The sequence below is a fragment of the Benincasa hispida genome, chromosome 9 (assembly GCF_009727055.1).
Source record: "Benincasa hispida cultivar B227 chromosome 9, ASM972705v1, whole genome shotgun sequence".
NCBI classification, from domain to species: domain Eukaryota; kingdom Viridiplantae; phylum Streptophyta; class Magnoliopsida; order Cucurbitales; family Cucurbitaceae; genus Benincasa; species Benincasa hispida.
Genome location: NC_052357.1, coordinates 55,494,755 through 55,518,828, shown reverse-complemented (window position 1 = coordinate 55,518,828; position 24,074 = coordinate 55,494,755). Strand labels below are relative to the sequence as shown.

Sequence of the window (24,074 nt, the reverse complement as noted above, 5' to 3'; positions counted from 1 at the left end):
ACACCAACTAAGGATAGAGGTTGAGGGATAGAGCAAAAGGGTTCTCTCTTAACAAGGTTAAAGAGGATTTATGATTTCAGAGAATTCCATGTATTAAAAAGTATAAAGTATGGTGTTGCTTAGCAGTTTTCAATTTTAAGCATGATGATTAAGTTTTATTAGCCAGTCACTAGGCTAGTAGCTCATTTTTTTCAAATGTTTTCCTTTTCCCCAAGTAGTGGTCATCTCTCTAGAAGTTAGTTGCCTTGCCGCTCTGCCACTCAAAGACTCAAGATTAACGAAAATTTTAGAGTGACGTTCTAGGTGTCTATTTTTCCTATGTCTGTACAAATGTGTTATTCATGCTAAGGACTAGTGATGAATGTTGGGACCCACCGAACTCTGTAACCATTATTATGATGTAATTATGCTCTATGTTGGACCCTGGTGTTTTGATGTTGTTTTTAAGTTTTCTTTAGTTTACTAAATGTTATATGTGAGTTCCAGGATTTCCCAAGCAGGTTAAGAAGGTTAGTAGGCAGTAAGTACCACTAAAAGGTTGGTAACTGTTGTTATCACATTCTTTTATAGGTTAAGAGGGTAATCTGGGAGGGGATGTGACATCACCTCTTTTGCTTCACTAGTTTGAAATTTCTATCTACATTAAGGCGATGTACTATTTCACGTGGATCTATCTCAGGCATATCCTCATGTGAGCAAGCAAATACATTTTCTTTTTCTATAAGAAATTTGATTAAGCTTTCTCTCTTTGCTTTTGTCCCATTCTACTTGCGATGTTCACCCTTTTATCCTCTTATATGGGAGGAATTGATTCATTCTATCAGCTGACTTCCTCAGTTGACCTCAGCCTTGGCCTCTGCCTCGTCCCCTTGGCTAAGGAACTGATTTCTCCTTTCCTTTCTTACAAAATTGGGAGTCCTTTTTTATTCAGGCTCGCCTTTCTTGAAAATTCAAGGGTTAGCCTTGGCCACTCCTTGGTTGGCAAACTGATCATTATTTCCCCTTTTCACAAGATTGAAAATCCCTTTTGATTTAGGCTCCCCTTTCTCGAAAACTCTAGGGTCACAGTCGGCTAAACGAATCCGCTCTACTTCAATTTCATTTTCTTCCTTGAATGTCTAATCTATGTCTTCATACTCTTCGATTCTTCTGGTTTCGAATTTTGGGGATCTAATTCTCTCATTCACTTTCCCAGGGCTTTGATTGTCTCTTGGGGACTGAAGGTTTTGAAGACTAAAGCATAAGCATGAAAGGCTATCGTGTCTCTCAATTTATTTTACAGCACAGTACCAAATCAGAGATGACGGAGACTTATGATAAAAATTCATACATACAACTGTTGCGGTTGATGCCCTAAATCTCGTAGGGTTCAATAGTTTGTAAACCTTGTATCGACAAACTTTTATGTGGTTAATAATATTTAATATTTTTATTCACTTTGTCTATAAAATATCTGATATTTTAGATGCATTAACCATAAACCAATAGACTAACATCCAAGGTTATCTTTGTAACTTAAACATATATGTGGAGACATACTGGTAGATCATGTTTAAGTGATAACCTAAATGGTCTGTAGTATATGGATAAGGTTAGGTACCTTATCCTGGTGACACTACGAGTATGATCCGCTTTGTAGGTGTTACAATTGTTGTAAAGTGCTACAAATAATCTGATCATGATCATTCATATATTAGACATACAAGTGGAGATATTCTATACAAAGGAGTTTGTATAAGACTGGACCAGGAAATGTTTAATCTCATTATATAACACCGTTCATAATAGAGACTTTCATTTCACTAAGATGGCCATAGATAACATGACTTTAATCCCGAGTGAGTTGTGAACTTCTGTCTATGAGGGCGGTTCTTTGATTTGTACAGGTGAGAGTGGCCAGATCTCCGACTCAATAAGGCTACCATTTTAGGGATTCATCTGACTGGGGAGCTGAGAACTCAGCTACACAAGATGGAATTCACACCTTCCCCGAAGCAGGAGTAAGTAGATAAATTGCTCCCTTAAGGGCTGATTCCGGGTCTTGAATAATGTGGCACCACACCCTCTCCTTGCCTGAGAGAGATTTAGTCATAGTGGGACTATGATCTATTGTTCATTAGAGGAATCAGTGGTACTTAAAGAGTTATATGTAACTACAGGAGCAATTTATAGAGGATCATCGTACTGTTGATTGGTTATATCCAATGGACACATAACTATAGATGTAGTGTAAAGAGTATAGTTGTTGGTCTTTAGTAGAGTGCCCGACAATTAACGTAAGGTGGATAATGTAATTAAGGAGTTTAATTCATTATTCACGTACCGTTAGAGCTTCAAGCTACAGGTCTATAAGGTCCCTTTGGTAGCTCAAAAAGATTTAGTTGAGAATCAATTTTTGGATTAATTTGAATTGTTCAAATGAATAAGAGAAAATTTAATTATATATGATATAATTCAATTAATTCAATTATATATGATATAATTGTTATAATGTACGTATTTGATACATTATAGTTTATTTGGAAGAAATAAATATTTGAATGAGATTCAAATAGTTGTTAAATTTAATATAAATATGATTTATATTAAATGCCATAAAATAGAAAAAAAAAAAAAAACTATAGTTTATATTGTATATGATACAATATTAAGACTATAGATTATGTGTTATATTTGATATAACATATAGTTTAATATAAATAAGATATGATAAGTTGGTTATCATATTTACTTATATTAAAACATTATTTTGGATAATTCATTCCTAGTTTCCCTCCAATCACCTTAGTGGGTAGTTAATTGGTTTTTTATGGCAAAAGAAATAGGATATTTGTAATACATAATAGAACAAGAGAAAAAATCTAAAAAATATATTACATCTTTAAAATATTTGCAAATATAGATAAGTTGACTAGTCAATCATTGATTTTTTTAATTAACAATTTCGTCCTCCCTTGTCTTATCTTGTTGTACACATTTTTTTTAGTCTTTTTATTTTCTTTCTTTTCTTCAAATTTTGCTTCTTTCCTTCATTTTTTTCATTTTTCCATTTTATTTTCTTTCTCAGTTTTTACTTTTTCTCTTTTTAAAAAAAAAAAATTATTCTTTCCTTTATCCGATTTTTTCTTCTTTCCTTTATTTTTTCTTTTCTTTCATTTCCTTCTTTTTTCCTTTCTTTTTCTTTCCTTTATTTTTTATTTTCTTTCATTTCTTTAATTTTCTTTTTTTAAATTTTCTTTTCTTTCTTCGGTTTTTGCTTTTTTAAAAAAAAAAAAATTACTTTCTTTCTTCAGTTCTTGCTTAATCCTTCTTTTATTTTTATTTTCTTCCTTTTCTTTGATTTTTGCTTCTCCTCTTATCTTTTTTTATTATTTTATTTTCTTTTCTTTCTCCGATTTTTTTGCTTCTTCCCTCTCTTTTCCTTTTTTTAGTTTTTCTTTCATTTGTCCAGTTTTTTCTTCCTTTTTTTCTATTTAATTTCTTTCCTCTTTTTTTTCAATCTTTGCTTCTTCTATTTCTCTTATTTTAAAAATTTTTCTTTCCTTTATTTGAATTTTTTCTTCTCTCCCTTTTTTTCACAAGAATTATGAGGTTGAGTTCCATACACAGATCTTGAAAGTACTCAATTCATAGGTGACTTAACATCAACAAGTCAATCATCAAGTTTGATTATTATAACAAATAATATAAATAGCAAATAAAAGTCTAACAGTGATAGCTACTAATATTTTCTATCATTGATAGCTTAATCTTTGATTATATTTTCGTAGTTAATAGCCACTTATAGAAATTTATCATTGATAGCCAACTTAGTGAATTTAATTAATAAAGTTGAATCTCGAACTAAAATGTAAGTGCAATGCCTAGAAGTTATCGCTAATAGCATGTTTATAAGTGATAGAAGCTATCATCGAAAAGAAAAGGGACTTATAAATATTTGGGAAGGACAAGAAAGGGGCAAAAAGGTGTTCAGTGGCTATGATTGATAGAAGCTACTACTGATAGCATGTTACCAATGATAGAAGCTAATACTAATAGCATGTTATCGATGATAGAAGCTGTCTGATAGCACGTTATCGGTGATAGAAGCTACCACTGATAGCACGTTATTGGTGATAGAGAACTATCACTAATAGCATGATATCAGTGAGATCATTGATAGCATCTTATTAGTGATGTTATCAGTGAAAAAAGCTATCACTAATAACCACGATATGAGTGATGTTAGTGATATCGGTGATAAAACTTAGGTGATATCTATATATTGAGTTTCTTTCAAAGGTGATAACCAGTTATAAAAGTCTATCATTGATAGCCTTAAGTGTTAATATTTCAAGGTTGATTCTAATTTATGAAAGTCTATCAGTGATAACGACTAATAGCTTCTATCAGTGATAGCCATGATAAAATATTATTAGTGATAACTACTATGGTAATCAAAGTTGTTGATTTTCTTACAAAGTTGATCACTATTTATAAATATATCATTGATAGCCACTGATAGCCTTAAGTAGTAATATTTCAATGTTGATTCCAATTGATGAAAGTGAATCAATGATAGCTACTAATAATTGATAGAAAATAAAAGCTAATATGTCAAGATTGTATTAATTTTTCTCAAATTGAAAGCTATCGCTGATAGCAACTATCATCGATAGCAATTGATAGAAGCTATCAATGATGGCAGCTGATAGCAGCTATCAATAATTATCACTGATAGCTGCTATCAATGATAGCTTTTAATTTGAGAAAATCGGGAAGAAGTGAACAAAATGGTGGCTAGGCATGGGTTTTTTAGTCTTTTACTATTTTTTGATCTATATATGCAATTATTTTATCCTTGTACTACATATTCTATTATTTTGGGCTTGAATTCTATTTATGCAACTAGCCCAAAGGAATAAAAAGAAAATGGTTTTCTTCTTCTTCCTAAGAGATCTACACGAAAAACACAGAGACAAAACAATTGAAGTTTGTTAAACGATAGAAGAGATCTATCTTCTTCAATCTTCTACCTCCTCTAAACTAAAATCTCCCTCCTTACCAAAACAATCAGAGCCCACGACTCCTGGACTCTCACCCTGAGTATACTGAAGGTTCCTGGTGATTGTGTCTCTTGTTGATACGAGATTTCTTGAAGATGATCTTCAAGTTTTGTTGCTTTTTTTTTTTGTGTTCGTGACAGTTCGAGGGATATACAAGAAGAAGGGTTCTTCAAAGGTATAATTTCTTGAACTCTATTTCTCATTTAAATAGCATGCTGTAATTTTTCTTAGAACGCATAATCTATATGTTTTTCTGTAAATTTGTGTTTTCAATCAAAATGGAATTTGGATAATCCGCTTCTACTCATGGATCTCTTTAAAATAAGTTCCTTCAATAACATGCTATTTACACAGTACATAGAGAGAAACGAAGGGAAAATGATTATTTACCCTTGAAGAGCAAGTTCTTCACGTCTTCTCTCCAACATACTGCTCGAACAACAGCAACCACAACTTTTCTCTTGAAGCCAAAAACTGTGCAACCGGACACCACCACTGGTTTACCTCGATATTCTTAGAGGGAGAGAATCAACGAAAGTGTGTGGGCTTCGCTTTAATTTTGGAAGATAGGAAGAATTTTTTGTTTGAGAGAGGAAAATTCACAAAGAATTCACTGAAAGCGTGAGATTGAGATGCTGTGTAGAAGGAGATAAATCTATAATCTTCTTATCCTGAAACCAACTCTCATGTTGGTTATATAAGAGAGTGGGTTGAGGGAGTTACAGTAACTCCTTCCTCATTATTTAATTTAAATTCAAAAATAATTTAATTAAAAATAAATATATCGTATCGTTACAATAACAACTACCAATTGTTTAGGGAGTTACAATAAGAACTACCATGCGGGTTGTATTCGTAGTGTCACTAGGATAAGATATCTAGCCTTATCCATCTACTACAGACCGTTTAGGTTATCACTTAAACATGATCCACCAGTATGTCTCCACATACATGCTTAAGTTACAAAAGATAACCTTGGATCTTAGTTTATTGGTTTTGTGGGTTAATGCTACTAAATATCAAATAAAAACATCTGATTTTATTAGATAAGTAAATGGTCCGTACAGTACAATTACAAACTACAAGACCCACGAAATTTAGGGTATTAACCCTAACAGGGACAGCCTTCATGTGGCCGAGGCCGAGGAGACACTTCACATTGCAAAACCTATTGCGGGTAACAATTTTGATCTGAACCTTCTATGCCTTAACCGGTACACTTCAAGAAAAACCACCTTTCTTGACGTTTGCAATTTTAAATACTTGACATTTTTATGAAAAAAAATGTCAAGAAATAGGTGATTTTAAAGAAAATACGTCAAGAATTTATTGGGATTGGTGTCCTAATTCTCCCGAAGTCTCGTAGTTTGGAAACAGTTTTGTACACATTGTTATTAATAAAATAAGAGTTATTTTATTTACATTTACTCATATCCAATAAACTAAGATTCGTGATTATTTTATGTAAACTTAAGCATATATGTGAGACATACAAGTGGATCATGCCTTAACCTAAATGGTCTATAGTATAAGGATAAAGGAGTGATACCTTATCATAGTGACACTATGGATATGACCCACTTTGTAGACGTTTACAAGTGTTGTAAACTACTACAGATTGTCTGATCCTTGCCATTCATGTGGAGACATGCAAGCGCGGGTGTCCTATACAAAGATTTTGTATAAGACCGAACCACGAGATGATTAGTCTCTTTATATAACGCCATTGATAATTGAGACTTACATCTCACTAAAACGACCATAGGTGACATGACCTTAATCCTAAGTGTTTTGGGAACTCTTGCCTATAAGGGTGGTTCTTTGATTAGTATGGGTGAGAGTGGCCAGATTGCCAACTCAATAAGCCTACCTTTTTGGGGATTGTCTGATTGGGGAGCTGGGAACTCAGTTACACAAGACGGAATTCACTCCTTCCCTGAAGCAATGGTAAGTAGATAGATTACTCCCTTAAGGGTTGATTTTTGGTCTTAAACATAGTGGCCACACCCTCTTTTTCGAAAAGAAAACTCAGTCGTAGTAGGACTATGACTTATTGTTCATTAGAGGAATCAGTGGTACTTAAGGAGTTAGATGTAACTATAGGGGCAAAACGGTAAATTGGCCCAGCTGTACTTACGAATGATTTGTGAAGGGTTATCGCACTGTTGATTGGTTAATATGGACACAGAAATATATCTGTAGTGAGAAAAGTGCAGCTGTCGATCTTTAGTGGAGTGCCCGGCAGTTAACAGATGGTGGATCTTGTGACTAAAGAGTTTGGTCAGTTATTCACATACCGTTGGAGCTTCAAGCTACAGGTCCATAAGGTCCCCTTGGTAGCTCAATGGGTTCAAGTTGAAAATCAGATTTTAGGATTAGTTTGAAGTGTCCAAATTAACAAGAGAAAATTCAATTATATGTGATATAATTGGTATGATGTATTAAATATATTATTTGGAGGAATTGATATAAATATGATTTATATCAAGTACCATAAAATAGAAAAAGAACTATGGTTTATATGTTTCATGAGATGAAATATTAAAACTTAGGTTATAAATATAATATGATAAGTTGGTTATCATATTTATTTATAATATATTAATTATATGATAATTAATTCTTTTTCTCTAATAACCGATTGAGGGGAGGTTATTAGAAGTTTTATGGTAACCATGAGATCAAAGGAAAATTATTTTCCTAAATTTAGAAGTTGATCCATTCGGAAATTACTCACGGTGACAAGTTATCAAGTAAAAAATTTTTACTAAGCGATAGCATTAAGAAACTAAACGATCGTTAAGAGTTGACAATATGATCGTTGACCTTCTGATCGTTGCTACACGATCCAGTGGCAAAGTCTATGTGATAGACTTCATTTACTAAACGATCAAGCACATCGTCTATGCGATAGACTAGCTTCTTATCTCCCACTTGCCCGATCGTCTACTCGATCGTAGATCTCCAGTCTCTTCCTCAAGCCAAGATCATACGGAGCCCACAACTCTTGGATTCTCACACCGAGAATACCAAGGTAACACTTGTGGTAGTGTTCTTACTCAGTTCGTGAATTGAGTTGGACTTGATTGGGTTCGAGGAGCATTCAGAAGATCGTTGTGTTCATGGTCGTGTTGTTCCGCTCATTGCGTTCGAGTGTTGCTATGTGGACGCATCGTAGGCCGTTCGAGGGATACGTGAAGAATTGTTCTTCAAAGGTACGCATACTCTATCCTTTGATTCCTATTGAAGCATGCTGTAATTTCGTTTTGTGCATGATCTGTTAGTTTCCGTTTAGACTATAATTGTTTTGTGTTCAATTCGAATGAAATTTGGAACGATCCCTTCTACTGCTCATGGAAATCCTCATGTTTGATTTCCTTCAAAATTTATTTTAAAAAAGCGAGGATTATGCATTTTTCCTAGAAAATACAGTACTTGACGTTTTAAAAATGTCAAGTTAATTTAATAGATTCTTGACGTTTTAAATGTTAAAAATTGTATTATATACAAGGTTGCGTTGCAACACTACGTATTTGGACAGAAAATGGAAAACGTGCATGTCTCACGAACCCAACACTGCAATGCTCTCAATAGTGTTGCAACGCTACGAGTTTTGACAAGAAAATTGCGCACCTCTTGAACAGTGTTGCAACGCTCTTTTAGTAGCATCATGACGCTATCAGACAGATTTAAAAGAAATTCCAACAGTTGATTTGCAGTCCCTTTGATTTTTTGCGCAATACATTCGAAATCTTCTTGGTTTTCACTTCCCTTTGATACATCTTTGTTATTCTATCAATCTTAAAGAGATTCTTCATTGAGGTAAGTAGATTTGAGGCAAGAACTTTCAAAGTTAGGGTTTAATCTTGATTTTCTTGTTTAGGTTGGGTTTAAGTCTTGATTTGTTTAGTTTGATTAGGCTTAATCTTGATTTTCTTGTTTAGATTAGGCTTAATCTTGTTTAGATTAGGTTTAATTCTTGATTTTCTTGGTTTGAGACATGAAGTTTCAAAGTTAGGGCTTGATTTTCTTGGTTTAAGGCATGAACTTTCAAAGTTAGGGTTTGATTTTTTTGGTTTGAGGCTTGAACTTTCAAAGTTAAGGTTTAATCTCTCATGTATATTCTCGAATCTCATAATAAACTCTTGTTTCATATTGTTCTTGAATGAGATTGAATTTTAGAGAACTTGCCAAAGTTGGGATTGCCACTTTGCCAAAGTTAGGGCTTGAATTTTAGAGAACTTGCCACCTTTCTTTAATTAAATGCTTGAAGCAGCAATCTAACATGCAGCGGAACAAATCAGAATCAATAAGCACTCTAACTACTCTTAATTTGAGTTTTAAACATGCTATTCAAGTGAAATTCAAAGAGGGTTTGAAGCAAACATTACCTTTGAAGACCTAATCCACGAATTCAGCAGTAATACTCCAAGATTGAGCTTGAAACTTCAACAAGACCACCATGAAGGTCTTCTCTACAAAGCTCAAGAAGGAATATGTGGTGGAAACACTCAAATCTAGCTGAATTGGAGAGAGATTTTGATAGGTTTAAGAGGGTTTTCAGTTTTCCAGCTTTTCAGTCAAAATTCCAGAAAATCTTCTTCCATTTCTCTGCATGCAGCATGTATATATACACTAAAACATGCAGGATCATCAGGTTGCATGGAAGGCAGCTCCTTGGAGTATTTGATGGAAAATGGTGAGTTACCACTTAAAGAGAAAGTGGATTTTTCCCAAAATTGAAAAAATCCACTTTCTCTTTAATTTTGTTTTTAAAATCAATTTTCCTAAAATTGATTTTTTTTTAAATAAAACTATTTTATTTAAATTTTATTTTTATAAATTTAATTTATATAAACTAATTTTATTTTAATTAAACCTTTTAATTAATAGAAAATTAATTTAATATCTTAATATTAAATTAATAAAACACCAATTCCATCAATAAGATTCAATTTCATATTTAAATAATAATTTAAATATTAATTGATTCTCCAATTTCATTTAATTTCAACTAAATTGAATGATTTTAATTGTATCAAATACAATAAATTGAAAACCCTAATAACTGAATTTTGAACATTTCAAATTCATAACCCTAATTCCAAAATTCATCTAATTAATACTCAATTTGCTATTCCAATTTATAGCCAGTATAGGGACCTAATGGACCTACAGATCATGAGCTCCAACAATTTGTAATTAATCGGTTAAACTCTTTAACCCGAATTAATTACTATTCGTTAACTATCAAGGTCCACCACTATAGCTCGATAGTTGCACTATCCTCACTATAGATATATTTTGTCCACTTCGACTATAATCAATAAGTCGATCCTTCACAGGTCATTCGTATTTACAGCTGGGTCAAAATTACCGTTTTACCCCTATAAATACATCTTGCACCTTAAGCTCCCACTGACCCTCTATTGAACAACTGATATGTAATACCATTTATAAATCAAATCCCTCTCTACCAATTGTTGGGGTTGATGTCCTAAAGTCTCGTGTCTTGTAGTTTGTAAACTATTTGTATGAACGCTTGTGTTGTATGATATATGATATTTACTTCACATCTTGTTTTTGCTCAGTTGTATGTTTTATTTGCTTTACCCCAAACCAATAAACATAAAGTCCCCGGTCATCTGTATGTAAGTTAAGCATGTATGTGGTGACATACAAGTGAATCATGTCTTGAGTGATAACCAAAATAGTCTGTAGTATATGGATATAGGAGGGAAACCTTATCCTGGTAACGCTATGGATGCAGCCCGTTTTATGGAATGGTCACAAGTGTTGTGACTTATCACAGATGATCTAATCCTAATCATTGCGTGTAGGGGACATGCGAGCGGGGCGTCCTATACAAAGAGTTTGTATAAGACCTGACTATGAAGTGTTAACGTCTCGTTATATAACACCGTTCTTAACAGAGACTTCACTTCACTAGGATGACCATAGGTAACATGACCTCAATCCTGAGTGACTTAGGAATTCCTACCATTGAGGGCGGTCCTTTGATTTGTATGGGTGCGAGTGGCCACGTCGCTGATTCAAACCTACTATTTTGGGGATTCACCTAATTTGGGAGCTGGAAACTCAGCTACACAAGATGGAATTCACTCCTTCCCCGAAGCAGGGGTAAGTAGATAGATAGCTCCTTAAAGGCTGATTCCAGGGCTTGAACGATGTGGCGCCACACATCTTCTCTTAGCCCGAGAGGTGTTCACACATAGTTGGACTATGTTGTATTGTTCATTAGAGGAATCGGTGGTACTTAAGGAGTGAAATGTAACTACAGGAGAAAAATAGTAAATTGACCCAGTTGTACTTACGAGCATCTGTGATGGGTCATCGTACATATGATTGGTTATATCTGATAGACATAGAAATATATCTGTGGTAAAAAAAGTTCAGATGTTGGTCTTTATTGGAATGTCTAACAGTTAACTGATGGTGGATCTCGTGGCTAAAGAGTTTAGTCAGCTATTCACGTACCGTTGGAGCTTCGAGCCATAGGTCCATTAGGTCCCCTGGGTAGCTTGAATAAAGTCGAGAATCAGTGTTTGGGTCAGTTTGAAATGTTCAAATTGAAAAGAGGGTATTCGATTATATATGATATAATTGAACTGGTTAATTATATATGATATAAATAACTAAATGTATGAGATACATTATTTTTGAGGAAATTAGATATAAATATGATTTATATCAAGAGGAAGATAAATTACTATAGTAGATATGTGATATCAAACTATAGGGTAAGAATATAATATGATTATATTCTTTAATTATTAAATTGATTAATAATATGATAATTGACCGAAAACCTCTCCTCAAACGTGCGTTAGTGGGAGAATCTGAAGTCGGTTATTGTAACCGAAGAATAAAATGAAAATTTGTTTCATTTTGCAAAAAGTTCGAAAATTCTCAATCGGTGTGAAAACACATCGATCGCTTAGCTTGAGAGCCTATAAGATAGTTGCTCATTGCCTAAATGATCGCACGTCAGCGCCTAAACGATCGCTTAGCTTTCCTAAACGATCGCATAGTGTGTCGCGTTTTCTAAACGATCGTCTACCATTTATTAAACGATCGCTTAGTAAAACCTACACCATCGTGTAGCTTCTTCTAAACGATAAGCACACAGCTATACGATAGTTCTTTTACTCTCCCACTTGCTTATCGTCTATACGATTTGTTCTTTCTCAAACCTCTACAAATTCACCAAAGACCACACTTTGGATTCTCACTCCGAGAATACCAAAGGCTTCATTTGGTGGTGTCGTCTTCGCTGTTGTTCACTTGTTTGTGACTATTCGTGTAGACGATCGTGCTGCTGCAGCCGACTGGTTTGTAGGGCGATAGAGTGCGAGTGGAGGTTCTTCCGCTACGTCTGAGTTCAAAGTTTGAAGAGGGTCTTCAACTGGCATGAGAACTCTTTCCTTTGTATTTTTATTGTTCGAAGCATGCCTTTAATTACTGTGAATTTACATAATTGCCTATTAGAATGTATGTGTTGTATTTCGGTCACAATAAAATCGAAAAGATCCTAACGTACTCATGGATGCTCTTCGTTAAGAGTTCCTTCACCAAGAGAGGGTGGGTCCCGTTGTTCAAGACTAGGCATCAACACTTAAGAGAACAACTTCTCTACTAACCCTAAGTCGGGTAGGAGTGAATTCCATCTTGCATAGCTATGTCCCCAGCTATTTACCCAATCTTATCCCCAAAATGGAAGGCTTATTGAGCAGTGCTGTTGGACTACTCTCACCTACGCAGATCAAAGGATAATCTCGAAATAAACAGGAGTTCATAGTTAGCTCAGGATTAAGATCGTGTTATCCTAGGTCATTTTAGTTTGAAATAGTCAATTTTAACAGTAAACGGTCGTTATAAAGAAAAGTGACTACTTCGAGGTCCAGTCTTATGCAAACTCATTGATCACATCATTTGTATCAATATACGAAATGGGTCGCATCTAATAGTATTACCAGGATGAAATACCCAACTTCATCCATATACTTATAGACTATTTAGGCTATATACTATAACTTTATCTTATTTATGTCACCACATAAAGTTAAAATATTCATACTATAGCCATGGATATGTTTATTGGATTTTCATAATAGAATGCAATATCAATTTATTTATTGAATAAAATACTCAATAATATTTTATTGATAAATAGAATGTTAAACACAAAATTTACGAACTGCAAATTCTATGACATTCCCAACAATGCTTGTCAAAGTTAGACACAAGTTAGATATGTCAATGTGTCTAACTTGTTAGGGCTTTATGAACTAAGTAATGTTTTGCCAAACTTAGGTTCAATTTTTAGTTATTGGAATTAATATATGTTTAGCACATTCGAGCATATGCACACCTTGGGTTCAATTTTTTAAGGTTCGATTACACCCTGGGTTCAATTTTTTTAGATGTGTTTGTCTTTGTTCTCTGATTTGCCTTGAGGTTCTTTGATTTGTCTTACTTTCTTGAGGTTGGAATGTTGTAGAGCTAGAAATAACAAGTTGTATGTATTGGGAACTTGTTTATTTTCCACAACCGTTTTTATGAATCTGGTCATTGTTTATCATCTTTTCTTACTAGATTTACAATCATGGATAAATCATGGATGCATAAGAGTAGATTATCCAAAGATTATGAATTGGGTGTGGAAAACTTCATGAAATTTGGATTTTCTAATACAAATAGCTCCTAATTTGTTGCCCTTGTTTGAAATGTAGGAATTGTGAAAAGCATAGTAGCAAGGATATTAGAGATCATTTATATGTCAATGAGATTGATGAAAGTTATAAAATTTGGTTTTGGCATGAGGAAAAACTTCTTAACTCATCATTTTGTGGAGAATCTTCTAAGTTTGACACTCATATGTATGAAGAGACTGATGCTGGAAGTTTAAAAGAAATGGTTGAAGGTTGAAGTTGCTCACGAGGAATATTCAAGAGATCCGAATGGATTTGAGAAGTTGCTTAATGATATTGAAAAACCATTATACAAAGGGCAAAAAATACACTAAGTTTTCTACATTAGTCAAATTGTATAATTTAAAAGTTAGACATGGATGGAGTGATACTGTTACACCCCCCCCCCTCCCAATTTACCCTCTAAAATCGAACGAGGAAATGACTGCAGCAGTTACCGACCTAGGTGCCAGCACTTACTGCGTAACTTAAGTGAACCTACTTAAACCTAAATATGCAAACGACTTGGCAAAAACACATCCATGAAATTAAACAGTGCAAGTCTTAATTACAGTTCCAAAAACAAACATATGTCCAACGAAATAAGATAACCAAAAATAAACATATGTCTTAAAAGAAAATAAGTTTCACAAGTCCCCAACTCCTTTACAAGCTTAACCTAAGCTTCTTCCTAAGGTCACCAAACTTTGGGTGGCAAGCTACAGTGGATTCAACTGCAAGAGAACTAACTGCTACCTAGGAGAAAGAAAAACATTTGAAAACGGTGAGCTGGTTGCCCAGTGAGTGACACATAGAAATACATTTCTTTTCAAACCTTTCATATGCTTTAATGTAAAATGAATAATATACTGGAAAATAATCTCAAGCAACTTGCATAGTATTACATATTAATCATAACATTATAATCAATCATGCTACCAAACCTGAGTTGAGAACGAGCATTCATAGCTCAAGCTCCCAACGTCCATTCATGGCTGTGAGTCCCATACTTCGATCCCATAAAGAACTACCTACGTGCATGTGGTGTATACTAAGTATCGTCAACATCTTAGGTACTTCCTCGGATACCTTCTATACCTTCGGTACCCGGTATATTAGAAACATACATTCATGAAAGATTTGAGCATCATAAGTTTTAGGCTTGCACTTACTTTGCTTCCGCCCTAAGAACATCATTACCATTCAACATGCATACTTTACAATCAATAACATATAATTGTATTACGTTTTCATACATTCTTAACATACGCTAGGATTGGTAAAACTCATTTAAAACATAAATATAAAATTTAGTTTCTTGGAAAACGTGTGTCCCTTTTATGAACATATTTGAAAACATTTAGTCACTCACGGATCCTTGGGCTTGGTTCTTCCTAAGCTTTGTAGGCCTCCCCAATAGACGTAGCTCCTACACATAAAAGAATAAGAGTTTAGTTGCTACTTGGTCTCCCTTTTAAGACTACACTTTTAAATAAGCTCATACTTAGCAAGGGGTTGCCTAATCATCTAACATTATCCAGATTCAACTTCTAACGTAAATAACTTGAAAACTAGAACCCATTTTAAGAAAGTTCCTTCTCCAAACATGTTCGAAATTTCGTTACCAATGTTACCTAAAAGTTTCAGCATGAAACTTCTTGTGGTTTAACCTGGGCCTTCAAATCTTCCTGACAATCTTAATCGTAACTCCCTACTTGAGTAAAGATTCGAGGTTTAACTTCCCAAAATATGTAACTCGAACTCTAGACCTTTTCTTGCCAAGGTTTCTTCTACAAACTTACTTGAAATGGTGTTTACGAGAATACCTTAAAGTTTCAAAAGTCTAAATGGTTCGGTTTAGATCTATGTTTCTTCGTCGAGTGCCTGAAAATGCCTGAAAATGGACCTTCGACTCTTCCTTCCTTCTCCGGACCTCTTTCCGGTGAGAACTCCCTTTCAAAGGCTCAATTTCAAAAACTAGACTCGTAAAGCTTTTCAATGGTACCAAGTTCATCTGGTTAGTTTGAGTAAATTGTCCAAAACGAGTCCTTGAAGTTATCTTCCTTTTTATACTACTGCCCAGCCCTTTACATGAAATCTCCTTAAGCCACCTCACCCATTAGTGGAGATTAAGGGTCGAGATTAAGTCATCTGTCTAGGTAACTAAAAGAGAAGTTTAAAACTGAGCGTTTTGAGCAAATCAATCCTCGCTGGGAAAATTCGATGGAGAGAGGTCCTTACTCGACGGGAATTTTCGAGACTCTTTGTTAGATACCCAATGGAAGGACTCGCTACTCGATGGAGAAACTCGACACTAAGAGCTCGCTCGATGCACGCTCCTCACTCGACGCTCGACTCCTTCCTTAATCACTTATACTCGACACTCGGAAACCTTTACTCGATGCTTGATCCTTCCTCGATTACTTATACTCGACTCTCGGTAGCATTTACTCGATGCTCGCTTGGCGCTCACTCGATGCTCAAGCACTCTTCAGCACGATCAACACTTAGCCAGAATTTCCCTTGTAAGGTTAAATTAATAGGTACTGAGGGCTAAGTTTCCTTATGCAACCATTTTTCCTTCTTCATACTCATCCTTTATCTCGGAATGCACAAATCCAAACTAACTTAGATATTTAACCCAATATTTTGCATGACCTAAACAATAAACATAATTAAAAGGAGAAAGTAAGGTGGGGGTTTTACAATCTACCACCCTTAAAAGAAATTTCGTCCTCAAAATTTACCTGTATAAGTCAGTGGAAGAGTTGAGGATACTTCTTCTTTACTTGTTCCTCGGACTCCCACGTCGCTTATTCAACTCCATGGTTGTTCCATAATACCTTCATTAAAGGTATAGTTTTGTTCCTGAGCACCTATTCTTTCCTATCTAAGATCCGAACTGGCTCTTCGTCATACGACATATTTTCCTTGAGCTGAATTAGTTGATCTACCAGTACATGCGTAGGATCAGGTATATACTTGCTCAACATCAAAACATGGAACACGTTGTGAATACGTGTTAGCTCTCCGGAGGTAACTGCAACTTATATGCTACCGGGCCAACTCGTTCTATAATCTTGTAAGGTCTGATGTAGCGGGGACTCAGTTGTCCCTTTCTTCCAAACTTGAGAACTCCTTTCCATGGGGATAACCGAAGAAATACTTGGTCTCCAACCTCAAATTCTAGATCTCTCCTTCGCTTATTAGTGTAACTTTTCTGCCTATCTTGCGCTGTCTTCAAGTTTTACCTAATAAGCTTCACAGTATCTGCCGTTTTTTGCACTAATTTTGGACCAAAAAGTTTCCGTTCTCCACCTTCATTCCAACATACTGGGGTTCTGCATGGTCTGCCATACAATGTTTCGTACAGAGCCATGTTTATGCTCAAGTGATAATTGTTATTATACGCAAACTCAACCAATGGCAGTTGTGCATCCCAACTTCCTTTAAACTGAAAAACACATGTTCTCAGCATGTCTTCCAGTGTCTGTATTGTCTGCTCTGACTAACCATCTATCTGCGGATGAAAAGTCGTACTAAAATGTAGCTTGGTACCCAAGGCCTTCTGCAAACTAGACCAAAACTTCGAGGTAAACCTTAGATCCCGATTTGATACTATCGATACTCGAGCTCTGAATTGCCTTGCCTAAGCCAGCCTTTTTTTTTCTAGCATTGTGTTGGTTCAAAGTTGCCACCTTCAACCCAAATCATGCTATCCTCTTGGCCTTGTTGTTTCTGTTTGCATTTGATGTCGATTATGCCATTTGGTCCAAATTTACCCATAACATGTTTTTTTTTCTGTAGCTTTCAAATTTTATTCTGAATTTTGTAAACACCTATAAAATAGATAACAAAACATTAATTCATAGGCGAAAGTAGTGTTTATAAGCTTAATTTTTAAAAACTAAAACCTAAGACTTCGTAAATTTTCATAAGCTTAATTTTTTTTATCTTTCATAAGCTTAATTTTGTTTTTAGTTATGTTTTTTAAATTTATACTTTGTTCCTCCCAAATTTTCAAATATAGTTTTCACCTTTTTAAAAAATAATAATCCTAGTCATATTCTAAAAACAAAAAATAAGTTTTTAGAATTACTTTTTTTTAACTTTTCAAAATTTGGGTTAGTTTTTTAAAAACGTTAGTAGAAAGTTGATAACAAAACATAAAAACTTATGAGTTGAAGTGGAGTTATAAACTTAGGGTCTGTTTGAATTAACTTGAAAAAAAAAATTATTTTTAAAAAAGTCATTTTCATTTAAATACTTTTGATAAAAACTATTTAAAATAAAAAACACTTGTTTGACAACTCTTTCTTAAAATTGTTTTTATATACAAGATTGTTTGGTTTGTTGTGTATTAAAAATATTTTTATTAATATCAAATCACTATAATGGACAACAATAAAATACTATAAACCAATAAATAAAATAATTGTTGCTGAAGTTCGTCTAGAAGTGTTTTTATATACAAGTTTGTTTGGTTTGTTGTGTATTAAAAATGTTTTTATTAATATCAAATTACTATAATGGACAACTATAAAATACTATAGACCAATAATTAAAATAATTGTTGTTGAAGTTCGTCTAGGGTGGTAGACAAGAGTTGGTGGTCGAAGTTTGCAGCAACAGTGATGGCTACTAGAGTTGGTTGACAATGGTGGCCATAATTGGCCGGAGGTAACTGCAGATGTTGGTGGCCAAAGTTGACCGACAACGGTAGTGGTCGTAAAGCAATGGTTGCCACAGCAACATAGTGGAGGTGAGGTCGATGACTGTTTAAACGTCTTGGTAATTTTAAGAATTATATAAATTAGGAAGAGATTAATCATTAAACACTCACATTTATACTATCTAAAAATGAAGAAACTTTTAATTTTCTTTTTTTGTCCCTTTTATTGAATTGCTATAGAGATATAGGAGGTAATTTAATTATATTTATTATATATTTTAGATGTGATTTTCGTTCAAAGATTTGAATCTAAATATCCTTTATTCCATAAATTGGCCTAAATTATACCATCAATTTCCATATCTTTTATTTTAAAAATATTTCTTTCTATGGCAATTTCTTTTTGACACTTTTTTTTGTTTAGAAATCTTTTTCTTGAATTTTTATTCTCAACTCCAAAGGCAAACATCTCTTCCAATTTTTTAGGATTTTTGTTGTCAAAGTGTGCACATCTCTTTCAAATATTCATCTACTTAAAGTATATTTTTCTCACAATTTCGTTTGTGCTTTTTTCTCCTCTTTTTTTCCCTCAAACTTCTATCTTTTTTTAGAGGTAGGAATCTCATCCATTTTTTTCTCTCTTTTCAAACCATTGTTAACAAATAACAATGCCCTCATCGTGAAAATCATTGTCCTTTTCTTTACTCAAATTTTAAAAATTTAAAAATATCATCAAATCATATCAAATATTTAATAAGACACTAAAATAAAACACTAAGGTCCCAGTTTGGTCATTTCGTTTTTTTTTTCTTTGTTTTTAAAAATTAAGCATAATTCTTCCTCATTTCTTACAATGATTTGCATTTTTCTTAATTACAATGATTGAATTCTTAGCCAAATTCCAAAAATAAAAACAAGTTTTTGGTCATCTTTCTTCTTTCGAAGCAATTTCATGCAAGTTGTGTCTAATGCTCAAAGTCGAGACATAATCTTATTTTCTATCAATTAGGTGTAGTACTAAAATTTTTGTACTTTTATGATCGGATTATAATATACCTTGATAGACTTGCCTAATTGAGGGTTAGGTTTTTATTGTATATTTTTCATTTAGTTTGATGAAAAAAAGTAGTGTAAAGTTTGGGAGGGAAAAACTACTTTTTAATTTTTAAATTTTGGTTTAGTTTTTTAAACTATTGTTAAAAGTAGATAACAAATGAAGAAATTTGGAGATAAAAATAATGTCTATAAACTTAATTTTCAAAAAAAAAAATCAAAAGCTAAATAGTTATCAAACGAGACCTAAAATAACATATATTTAATTAATTTAAAAATGTATAATTATATTAATTTAATTTAAATGAATACATATTTATTTATTAAATTAAACTATATTTTTAAAAAAAAAAAAGTTTTAATTATTATATTTTTCTTAGGATTTAAAATAATCATTTTTTTATTAAATTAAACTATATGTGGAACTAAAAATAATATTTAAAAATAACAGTGATACAGAGGTCTTTCCATTCCAAATTGAATTCTGATTAACAAAATAAGTAATAGGTTATATTATGTTGTGATTAATTTATATTTATATGATTTTTTTTATTTATTAAGCTGAATAATATTTGGAACTAAAGAATTTAATTATATAATAGATAATATTTAATGAAATATACGCACAACTTCTATAAAAAAACTATATTTTTAAAATTTATAATACGTGCATATATGTATTAATAAACTAATTTTTCTAAAAATTGATTTCAAGTGTTTATCCTAAATCAACTTATTTCATAACCTCATTTTTTAAAAAAAAAGAAAAACTATTTTGAGTGGTTCTCAAGCACTAAAATTTTTTTTCTAAAATGAGTTATTTTTAAAATGAAACACTTCAAAATTAAACCAGACACACCCTTAAATTCAAAAATTAAAAATAGTTAGCAAACGGGACCTAAATGATTATCAAATGAATATTTTTTAACTTAATAAATTTAGGTCAATAGGCTTTGCTCAAAGTAATTTTAGAATAATTTTAGAAAAGTTCATTAACAGATACATATACAGCTATTGTACATATGCAACCCAATTTTAGAAAAATATTTACCAAGGATAAAAATACATAGTAATTAGAACACTAGTATGAATTAAAACACACCATAAAGGCTCCAAAAGAGAACCATGAGAAGTTTCACTTTTCTTCCAATGACATTTGAAACCCAAAAGGATGCCCTTTGATTGCACCTAGAAAATGGCATAAGCCATTCACATACATCTTATAACATGGCCCTGCTTGATTGAATAATTTTAAGCTCAGAAATTGTGGAATTTTTGGAAATACAACATCCTCCTTCAGCACAATACTACACAAACTTATCTGTCCAAAAGTTCTATTGATCAATTCCAACCAAGAAACCATATTATATTCTATCTTATGATCATAAGCTGAGGTGATTATTGTGTAAATACATTTATTTTCACAAACAAAATTCATTATCTACAATGAGCAGCATTCGACTTTCGATTAAGTTCTTCAAATTACGTGCTGCTCACTTCATGAGTAATGACATCGACATTGGATTTTCTTTTCTTTTCTGTTTTTTCCCTCTCAGATGAACATTCCAAGTAACAACTCCTTTCATCTTCCAGATATCCAGGGCTTGAGAAGAAGACAATACCTGAACAGATTTACCACCGAAAAGAGTGTGGCGCAACAATAAAAGTCTAACTTTACACAGAGTCTACTGCGCCCACTTGTTGACGAGCAAGGTATTTCTCCCTCCGTTCTTTCTGAACAATCCAAAAATAAAGATTAGAGGATTATAAGAGGTCAACTTAGGAATATAAGATGAACTTAATACTGATAACATGAATATTGAATCCAAAAATGCACCATCAGATCAAGATCAGCGTACCCATTCATCTATCACAAGACCTTCACCCCCTACAACCTGAGGACCTGTTTCCACTGGAGGTTTCTTGCGTGCTTCAAGTGCAGCCTCGGCTTCGGCCAATTGACGTTTCAGCTTGTCGAGAGCCTAAAATATCAAAATAAAGTTAAATTGGACCTCTCCCTCTCTCTCTCTCTCTCCACTCTCTCCACTCTCTCCAATATAGACAAGAACAAGCCATGTGTTCATTGATTCACTTACTGCACTAGGTCGCTCTGGATCTACAAATACGACCCGCAAAATCCGCTCAACTGTTACTTGATCCTTCTGTTCTTCAAACTGAAAATTTTGCAAAACATAAGTACATGCCATCAACAAGTTTGGCAATAAATTCACACTTTCACAATGTATTTATTCAGAGGTTGGACACAAATGTGAACCTAGTTGACTTCTTCAGGTGAGGTCATAACGTAATTCCGTACAAATTCAAATAATGATAAACAAACTTATTAACTTATTTCAGCTGCTACCACCAAAGAAAAGTCCATCACAATTTAGTGCGCTGATTAGATGACTATAGAACCCACAAACTGTAGAATGCAGATGTTGTTTGACAAAAAAACCACACTAAACAACATTGACAACATGTAGGTAACTAAAAGAAGTGCACTGAGGTAGCATGATGGGAACTTTAAGCTGTCAAATAATACACAAGAAATAACATAAAAGGCCAGATATTGGCTATCTTTCATAATGGAAAGCCAGAGAGGTTTGTGTTTAACAAACCAAAATAGCATAAAGAGAGGCATGGAAAGTTGGAAACCCAATTTAAACTGACACTCACCAGCTCAGGTGCGTATTCTGTTCCTCCTTTCACTTTAAGGCTCATGATCTTAAACTTAATTTTGCTTTTCTGGTCCATTGGCTTTTCATTGTTCTCAGGGTGCTCCACAAATCTGAAGACTGTTTAAAAGATGAAGCAAATGAACACTTGTGTTGATATTGATTACATAACATAATGTTTAAAGTAAGGAAACCATGAAAAAGGAGAAATGGAAGTACACTAATGAATTGAAAATACTACATTACCCAAAAAAAAAAAAAAGGAACAAACGTTTAACAAGAAGAGAAAAGATTGTGACAATGGAAACATTACCAGTAGCAATAAAATTTTCTCCAGGAGCAAGAATGCCACCAGGAGGCCGCATATAACAGCTCTTCGGGGCTGTAGTTTGAAACTGAAGAAAAATGCAGAGACCATTTAGAATGGTATGCATACTAATATTCTAATTACTTAACCATAGAAATGAACAGTCCACATTGATTTGAAATGACACTCAAACAAGTATGCAATTCACCAGCTATTACCTGCCTTGCTGGTAATGTCGATTTACGTTAGACAAACCAAAACCCAGACTAATAATACAGTAACTCCAATGATTGTTGAGTCAATTGAAAATTATAATAATTCAACGAAGGAAAAAAAAGGGAAAAAAATTATTGATATAAAATCCTCGCCATTAACGGATTAAACCTTTGATAGATTTTGATTGCCACAGGTGAACAACTTTACAAGAAGCTGAATACAATTTGAATGCAAATTTTCAGAGATTGAGATGATCAAGCAGAACCCCCGGACTAACTATGCTATGAGACAAGCAATTTGTTAGATGGCTGAAACTATCTTTTAATAAAGTTCCCAAAAACATTAATTACCTGAAAAAAAACAATTATTAACATGCATGAAATTTCAGAAAAGTACATGGAAGAACAGAATCACATGCATTCATGTTTCAGTTAAGCGTTTTCCGTACGCTTGGCTTGTTGGGACTTAAGAAGTAAGAAATCAATAAACGAATAACTGAAAGAACAAAAGGTGAAAGTAGGCCTGCAATGGAAAATAATTAAATTAATACCTTGAAAGCTACATGGGATCTGCTCGTATTCTTCAATCTGATGGCGCTCTTTACCTGCTTCCCGGGTTCATCTACAGAAAAACCATCAAACAATACAGAGTTGAAGATGAATGAAAATTCTAAACAATAATTCCGTACACTTCCCCTGCTTCAAGTAAATATGAACTTCAACTCGCAAATGGAAGCAGGAAAATCCGAAGACTAGAACCATTAATTAATTAATTAATTCAGAAAAGTTAAATATTATAATCCAACAGCAAATGAGTATAGTTTCGGCTCGCATTATCCAGATTGAAGATTAAAAACTTGCTAGCTTCTTCCACTCTCTCGAGTTGGAAACATCCACTTTCGAATTCTAATTAAACACTATTATTCAAAAACATCGAAAGCTCTCCATTCAATTCACAAATCTAAACACCACAACGTAAAAGAGAGAAGTAGAACAACTTACAAGGAAAGAACAAAGAATTGTTAGGATCAAGCCGGAGCCTACGCCGAGGAGGCAACAGCGACTTCGCCACAGAGGACACCGTCTTGGAAGACGCTGAAGCTTTCATGTTATTCGAGACCGTTGAGTTTCTGTCGCTGGGGCCATGGCTACTATGGTGAAGGTTCTGAGTCGACGACGAAGAAGACGAATTAGTATTCCCTGATTGCCAAATCGGACACAGCCTGAAGAGCTTGATATCGGCGTGTGGCTTGTGACGGTCGGCAACGGCCATGGTCATTAACACTATCACATTAATTTTTTCCGGCAAAACTGAAATTCTTCAATTTCTATCTGACGGAGGAGGAGGAGACGACGGTAGCAGAGAGAAAGCGGATTCGAGAGACGAATGTAA

General features: G+C 33.7%; 1 protein-coding gene across 1 annotated transcript; it reads right to left on the bottom strand.

Moving 5' to 3' along the window:
* Positions 1-20,636: 20,636 nt before the first annotated feature.
* On the bottom strand, positions 20,637-24,074 carry LOC120087332 (vesicle-associated protein 4-1). The gene is made up of 7 exons (XM_039044317.1): positions 23,684-24,074; positions 23,233-23,303; positions 22,473-22,554; positions 22,161-22,279; positions 21,578-21,655; positions 21,341-21,463; positions 20,637-21,215 (listed from the first exon to the last, which is right to left on the bottom strand). Exons 1-7 carry the CDS (start codon positions 23,958-23,960, stop codon positions 21,156-21,158), a joined length of 810 nt encoding a protein of 269 aa, XP_038900245.1. The 5' UTR covers positions 23,961-24,074; the 3' UTR covers positions 20,637-21,155.